The sequence below is a fragment of the Alligator mississippiensis genome, chromosome 1 (genome assembly GCF_030867095.1).
Source record: "Alligator mississippiensis isolate rAllMis1 chromosome 1, rAllMis1, whole genome shotgun sequence".
Lineage (NCBI taxonomy): Eukaryota > Metazoa > Chordata > Crocodylia > Alligatoridae > Alligator > Alligator mississippiensis.
The window spans coordinates 35,356,834-35,365,198 of record NC_081824.1 but is presented as its reverse complement, the minus strand read 5'-3'; the positions used below and the strand labels follow the sequence as shown (position 1 = coordinate 35,365,198).

The window sequence follows — 8,365 nt, the reverse complement described above, 5'->3', positions numbered from 1 at the left end:
CCACCCATAGTTATGCTTGGTGCCATTTAATAAGGTCTGTTTGGTTAGCCCCCTGGGACTCTTTCTTTGTGAGTAGGAACATTTTCCACAGAAGCAACAATAGGGTAAAATTATATTTTTTCTAGTTTTCGGGTGGGGGAGGGAGCTGATATTATTTGAGTTAGTTTGTTAGAACCCCTAAAACACTGAATCTGCTCTGTTACTGACAAACACCACCTGGAAGAAGGATTACACTAATGTTATACCAGTACAGATACTCCTCACTTAATGACCTACCTGTTTAATGACCGTGTGGACTTACGACCGCGTGGTCGTGGAAACGGAAGTACAAGATGTCGGCGAAAAGGAAGAGCATGACTTCACCTGGAGGAAGCGCCAAGAAACAAAGGAAGGCTATCGATCTTGAAATGAAAATGAAGATCATAAACGACTATGAAGCTGGTAAGAAAGTTAAAGCGATAGCACGTGACTTGGAGCTGGCGCATTCAACCATTTTGAAGATCTTGAAGGATAAAGATAGAGTGAAAGAGGCAGTGAAAGCATCGACAGGATTTAAAGCCATAATAACTAGGCAGCGGAAAGGCCTCTTCATGAAATGGAGAAATTACTGACGATCTGGTTTGACGACCAGATACATAAAAGAATGCCGATGAGCCTTTTAATAATTCTGTCACAACCCAGTGATTTTGGTGCCTCGGCACGGTGGAATTTTCCCGCCACATGAGAGCTTCTTGCAAAGTAGAGGTTTTCTGTTGCAGCCGAAAACCCCCAGTGCAAGAGAGTTCCCACCATTCGAATGCAAATTTGTGTCCTGCTATTGGCCAGTTCTAAATTATGCACACATGGTGGCTAGTAATTGGCTTGCTAGCCGTTTAAAAATTAGCATGACTTCCACCCAAGTTGGAGAACTTTGAGCACGCTGCAGAGTGCCTCTGAAGAGATCTGACTCATGGCTGAGCTGATCGATAGACTGATCACCTATCGATTCTTCTCCCCGTCGCCGAGCGCAATCCCAGATGTATCCTTTTCCCTGCCGGCCTGATTTGTAGATGGATGTGCTGGCCTGAGCCCTGCCAGCTGGAACAACTAACGTAGTTGTTCAGACAACCGAACCATTTTCGTCGCAACCGCAAGCAACGTAAGTAAAGTTTTACAACCCTAAAGCTTTCTCGGCCTCTCTATTCACCAGCCCGCCCGACAGACGAGCAATTATTAAATCACCTCGAGTCGGCTTTGGCCGTCCGAGACATGGCGACGAGGATGGAATTAAAGGGCACGGTGATAGGGAAGAACCTAATCAGGTGCTGCCCCTGGCACACTGGGACTTGCCACGTAGAAAATGCCAACGATCTATGGGCGCATATCGCTTACCACCAGGCGGTAGAAGGGGATGAAAGAAATATTGATGGTTACTTCTCCGTAAAGAGAGAAGCCGTAGTGAAGGAATGGAGAACTAAGCTATCCCTTGGGGAGTTCGGATGCATAATGGGGAGCGACCGGGTCTATTATCGACCCCCGGAGGAAACCTCGACCATATCCTTAGCCGGGGTGAAAGCGCGGAAGACAGAAAAGCTGACCCCCACTCAGGAGTTCGCTCAATGCATTCGATACTTAAGGGAAGGAGGGGAACCCACCCCCACGGACTGGTTCAACTGTCCGGATTTGGTGCCTGAGTCGCGGGGCCATGAGCTCCTCGTTCAGCTCCGGGATGATTTGGAAACTAAGGGCTGTCATGTGCCGAGATGGGGTCTAACTAAATAGAAGAAGGGAAAAATGATGAATGTGCTGTTCCGAACAGTAGCGGGACTACTAAGGGAATACGCAAATTTAGAGGCACAGATGCATATGGTGGGTAAGGAGTCGCTGGAGCGGACAGCAAAGGGCTCCGGAGCAACGCTTATCAATAGCACCAGCCGCATGATGCCGCTAGCAGAAAATGGTGCCGAAAGAAGCGCGAGCCATCCGGGGAACCTGGAAAAGAGGGGCGGAGCTTCAGAAGACTGGGCGGGGATCCACCTAGCGCCTCTGCCCCCTGAGGTGACGTCGTTCCCAGTGGCCCCGCCTCCTTGCCAAGGGGAGGGGGCAATGGGAGGAGAGATGTACCCAACGCTCCCAGACGAAGAAATTAACTCTTTCTTTACCTCAGCTCACCCGATAGCTGTGACGAAGCATGTTGCAGATGAAGATGGTGCTACACGTACCACTGTTATCTCATGCACACACACCCGACCAGAAATTCAAGAGCTTTGCAAAGAATCTAAGATAAGACCAGAAGAAACCTTGGCAATGTGGTTAGGACGGTTAATAGTGGAATTCGGATCTGACACCTTAGATAAAGAAGAAGCGAGTGCCTTGACCCGACAAGCAGCATGGAGCAGAGGGCGTGCTACCAACTTGAATGTGGTCACAGACAGTGCCCACTGGCTCATCCCGCTCCTGGCGCTCGTAGTGGGACAGGTAACCCACAAATTTCACACCTGTCACGAAGGTCGTCCACAGAAGGCTACTGCGGAGCAACTCCTCCTGGCTATAGTTTGGGTGTCATATCTCTCATGGAGCCCGAGAACAAATCCAATGGGACTAACCACCGTGCAACAAAAAGAGAGATGGGCTCATCGCCACCTATTAGACCCTGGGGCAATTCCAACGCCCTTGGAAGCTATAGATGCCTGCGTGGAGGTATATGGAGGAGAAACGCCGTTACACTCCGACTCTTCTTGAACCCAATGGCAGGTCAACCGGTGGGAAATCTCTTAGGCCATCTCCCACGTCTACAAGCACTTATGAGGCAAGGTGAAGAAGCTTCTGAGGATATAAGCCACCGACCTTCAGCATACCCAGCCAGAACACTGAGACCCAGAAGTCAAGAATTTATCCCTCGACGAGAGCAAGGGTAGTCACCTCCAGGAACCCCGAAGGAAAGAACCCTGAAGGAAAGAACCATGTTTGGTTTTCTTCTTTCCCACACCAGACTTACAAAATCTCAGTTGCGAGTTTTGGGAGAACGAACCCAGTCTCGTCTAGCTGAAGCACTAGGATTTAAATTCGAGGACCCATCAAAAAACGAGTAATGGCTGTCGGTTCTGCCGGCGGCCTTCTCCAGTTCAAACCTGACCCTACTGATTCTCGACCATACGCTGAACTCACTGTTTACAACCCTGCCAATCCAGATGACCAACAACAAGCATTCTTCCTTCTTGATACTGGAGCTCAAACCAATGTGATTACCTCAGTGATACCTCACCAAAAGACCACCAAAACGATTAAGGTACAAGGGCTTAACGCTATTGCTGTCACAACGAAGGTCAAATTTTGGGTCCAAGGCCACCGATACCCCCTACAGGCTGTCCTAGGGGGCATCAACATTTTAGGGATCCCGGGGATAAAAGCGCTTGACCTTAAAGAACAAGTGCTACAGGCATTACCTGTTATTATCCCAGAACAGGATTGGCATCGACCAACGCTTTGTAACACCTCTACCTGGCGGTATCGACCGATACCAACTAAGGGCCCTGACATCGATCCATTAAAAACATTCTTCCCTACTACTAAGAGGCACTTTCAACAGCTGTTGGGTTATTTGAATTGGTATCGGCATTATGTTGGACCTAGTGATTTGGCACTCCTCACCAAATTGCAGTGACAGATCCGTAACAAATCCCGAAGGACCACACCTTGGACAAAAGGAGATCAGCGAAACCTGCTTCGTCTGCTAGCCACGGTTAAAGATACATAGCTCCATGCCATCGATCTGGGTGAGTCACTAACCGTAACCCTCAGGTTCACCACCAACCATGTGTGGGCTGTCGCACATAACCCTCATGATGAGCTAGTATATACAGCCCATAAGACTCTTCAGGCAGCACAACATAGATATGGAGCTGTAGGAAAAAATCCTCCTAGCCGAACAACTGGTGGAGCCATTAGCAAGGGGGCATGGGACGTTACACGCTCCCGGTGCCACATAGTTACCCTTGCTGGATGCGGGAAGAGTTGACCCACATTTTCAGGGAGAGTCTAAGACCTGGAATACGCTAGTGCTTACCCACCATTACAACTGGCATTGTTGGAGGTTGGAAGACATGGTACCTGATCCAAGCCCAGAAGATGAGGAGAAGGTCCCACATTGTATGGAACTTCTGCCCCAGCATGGATGGCCTCAGATGGAACCTCCTGACATGGTGGAGGCTATGGGTATTATTGCAAAGCCTGCAATGATAGGGAAATATTTCAAGCCGACCCAGATGATAATTTGGCCCAAAAATGTGAATTATTAGGATTCCTTAAGGTATTAGAACATTGTTTAACACATCATAACGATACACTCCCAGTTCCGATCATCGCAATTGATTTGCAATATATTTATAAAATTCTTACTGGTACAGCTTTTCCCTCCGAAAATTTAAACGATTGGCAAAATATCTGGGAAACATTAACTAAATTTGTGCACCTCCCGTTCATTAGGCACACTAAGTCCCATCATCCAGATACCGATCCAGTACATGAGGTCATTGATAAGCTTTTAGAAGATCCACTCCGAACTGACATAGTCTTGCCTATCACATCTACCTCCGGTCCTGAAGTAAATCCATTCCTCGTGTGGCTTCATGAAAATTGGGGTCACCCGGGACCACAAGCTTGCCATCAACGTTGGTGCCGAACCCTTATGGAGCCGGCTTCATATGGAGCTCGGCGCGATTGGGAAAAGGTAGCTCAGGCCTGTGAGATATGTGCTAAAGAAAAGTGCCATAGAACTAAGCACCAACTCGGAGCTTTCGATTCTTCACAGTTTCAAGCAGGAAAAGTTTGGCAGGTGGATTTGCTAGGACCCCTCCCAGGGTCTAAGCCGCCAAATAAAGGACTAGTTGTTGTCGATTTGAGAACAAGACAGTTACAAGTTGTCCCCCTACGGAAAAGTAATGCCACTGCTGTCATTTCTGCCTTGACTGCTGTATTTGCTACCTGGCAACCCCCTCATGAGATTCAATCTGATGGAGGACCCCCATTTAATTCAAACGCTCTGGACAAATTTGCTCATCTTCATAATGTAGCCTGGCATCTTCATTTGCCGTACCACCCGCAGTCCAACGGTGTTGTGGAAAGACACATAGGTCTGTACAAAGAGCAACTTTGCCTTAGAGGAGGAAGGGCGTTTAAAACTGGACTAAATTCAATCATGATGTCCTTATTTCACTAAACACTGCTAAACCATTATGGGATGAAGCTAATGTCCAGAAACCTCCACCTTAGGAGCCCAAGTTCCAACCAGACGAGTTAGTGTGGATTTCAATACCACACCCCCATCAATCTCATCCACAAGTTCACAAAGGGACCGTTCAGCGGTCAGGACAATATCCCAATACCTATTCTGTCCGATTAGAAGAGAAGCCCGATCGTCCTCCTATTATCGTTCATCACAACTGGATGACACGCCGTTCCAACGTTCCCCCAGTATCCTTACAGTAAATCCAATTATGAGTCTTTTGTCTTGTGTTGTTGTTTTCTCTTTCTTCATAGGTCTAACCCCAGAAAAGTAATAATCCACAACTGCCCGATTGTGAGATTCGTTGAGCACCAGACTGCAGTTCGTTCGAATCAATAGAGTGATGGTTGTGAAGGAGACACTGAGACGACGAACGTCCATTTGCTCAGGACTTGCTATAACACTATTTTTTCATTTCATTAAGTATTTTATTGACATTGTCTGTTAATAGGAGAGGACAAACTGACTACCAGACGAGGAAAGTCCCAAGCAGATGTTCTCCAATCAGACGATGATCAACAGTTGTTGTTATATGTTCAAAGTTATTGTATTTTGTAACTTGTTGAAAAGACTGGTCTATCAAGTTGTTTGTTAGTTGTTATATATTGTTATAATATATATAAACATATTACTGGTTGTTAAAGCTTTGCCAGGTCAGTGAGTCCTGAAACAAAGATGCCGTATGATGGGCTCATGTGTCTAAAATTCCAGTTGTGCCGTCGGCAAGGGGACATGTCATAACCCAGTGATTTTGGTGCCTCGGCACGGTGGAATTTTCCCGCCACATGAGAGCTTCTTGCAAAGTAGAGGTTTTCTGTTGCAGCAGAAAACCCCCGGTGCAAGAGAGTTCCCGCCATTCGAATGCAAATTTGTGTCCCACTATTGGCCAGTTCTAAATTATGCGCACGTGGCGGCTAGTAATTGGCTTGCTAGCTGTTTAAAAATTAGCGCAACTTCCGCCCAAGTCGGAGAACTTTGAGCACGCTGCAGAGTGCCTCTGAAGAGATCTGACTCGTGGCTGAGCAGATCGATAGACTGATCACCTATCGATTCTTCTCCCCGTCACCGAGCGCAATCCCAGATGTATCCTTTTCCCTGCCGGCCTGATTTGTAGATGGATGTGCTGGCCTGAGCCCTGCCAGCTGGAACAACTAACGTAGTTGTTCAGACGACCGGACCATTTTTGTCACAACCGCAAGTGACATAAGTAAAGTTTTACAACCCTAAAGCTTTCTCGGCCTCTCTATTCACCAGCCCGCCCGACGGACGAGCAATTATTAAATCACCTCGAGTCGGCTTTGGCCGTCCGAGACAAATTCAAGCCAAGGCAAGCAGTATTTTTGAGACTTTGAAGGCGCGTGAAGGTGAAGAATCGACGGAAACATTTACGGCAAGCCGTGGATGGTTTCAACGGTTTCGTTGGAGATTCAACCTGCATAATCGGAGTATCAGCGGTGAGGCGGCAAGCGCGGATGTAGAAGCAGCTGAAAAATTTGTTGACCAATTTGATGAAATCATCGAGAAAGGCAGCTACCGTCTGGAACAGATCTTCAATGTGGATGAAACCAGACTTTTTTGGAAGAAAATGCCCGAAAGGTCCTACATACACAAAGAAGCTAAAACAATGCTCGGTTTCAAGGTTTTTAAGGACAGGGTCACGTTGTTGTTGAGAGGAAATGTCTCTGGGTTCAAGTTAAAGCCTTTCCTCATCTATCGCTCTGAGAACCCACGTGCATTGAAGCAGGTTAGTAAGCACACGCTGCCCATTTACTATCGTGCAAATAACAAGGCATGGATGACGCAAGCTTTATTTGAGGATTGGTTCATCAACTGCTTCATACCCTCGGTCAAGCATTATTGTCTGGAAAAGGGGGTTCCCTTTAAAATTATCCTCCTGCTTGATAATGCCCCAGGCCACCCCCAGCATCTTGATGATCTACACCCGGATGTAGAGGTAGTGTATCTGCCTAAAAACACGACTGCTATCCTACAGCCAATGGACCAGGGGGCTATAGCTACATTCAAAGTGTACTGTTTGCGCGCAACTTTTTCCAAAGCTATAGCAGCAACAGAAAGTGATGAAGTAACCCTTCGTGATTGTTGGAAATCATACAACATTTTACACTGCATAAAGAACATTGAATCAGCTTGGGAGGGAGTGACAGAAAAGTGTATGCAAGGCATATGGAAAAAATGCCTAAAAGTTTTCGTGAATAATTTCGAAGGGTTTGACAAAGACGAACATGTCGATGTCATAAATAAAAAAATTGTGGAACTTGCTAACGTGCTTAATTTAGATGTTGAAGTGAAAGATATTGAAGAATTAGTGGAATATGTTGAGGGAGAGCTAACTAACGAAGATTTAATAGATTTGGAAGCGCAGCAGCACTTGGAAGAGGAAGAAGAAGAAGAAAGAACGGAAGAAGTACAAAAGAAGTTCACTGTAAATGGGTTAGCTGGTGTGTTCTCGAAAATGAATGCGGCTATATTAGAACTAGAGGGTATGGACCTGAATGTTGAACGGTTCACGAAAGTGGAACGGCAAATGAATGAACTTTTACGATGCTATCGTGAAATTTATGAAGAAAAAAAGAAAATTACAAAGCAGACCACACTAACGGGATTCTTCTCGAAAGCTACACCCAGGACCCCTGCTGATAACTCCGATGATAACTCCGATGATGACCCCGAACCACTACCACACTTTGAAGGATTCGATGACTAAAATGTTAATCTGAATGTCTTTTTTTATAACTTTAAATTTTGGTACATCGTTTTTATAATTTTCGCTGATTTTATTTTTATGTTCTGTAATATGTAAGAGTTATGCAAATTAAAACAAAGTTATCAAGTTGGAGTTTCCTTTAGACCTTTTCTTTATTCAGAATAAATAAAAACGATTACCTGTATTTACAGTATGCAAACCTAAGTAATGTATATTAGAGCTGATTTCCTCTATTCAGGGGCAGCTCCTCGCTTATTGAGCAATTCGCTTAACGACCTAGTCATGGGAATGGAACTCAGTCGTTAAGTGAGGAGTGCCTGTATTTAAAAGGGTAAATGGGATGACCCATGTAATTAGTTTCCTGCCTGCCTACGATC

General features: G+C 46.0%; 1 protein-coding gene across 1 annotated transcript; it reads left to right on the top strand.

The window, feature by feature from the left end:
• Positions 1-332: 332 nt before the first annotated feature.
• LOC132250388 (tigger transposable element-derived protein 1-like) lies at positions 333-7,988 on the top strand. Its single transcript, XM_059727250.1, has 2 exons — positions 333-533; positions 6,618-7,988. The coding sequence occupies exons 1-2, from the start codon at positions 333-335 to the stop codon at positions 7,986-7,988; spliced, it is 1,572 nt and encodes a 523-aa protein (XP_059583233.1).
• Positions 7,989-8,365: the final 377 nt, after the last annotated feature.

Coding starts and splice junctions, on each gene's coding strand:
- LOC132250388 (XM_059727250.1), top strand. CDS start 333: ATGTCGGCGAAAAGGAAGAGCATGACTTCACCTGGAGGAAGCGCCAAG. Junction 534..6,617: donor AAGATAGAGTGAAAGAGGCA/GTGAAAGCATCG, acceptor GAGACTTTGAAG/GCGCGTGAAGGTGAAGAATC.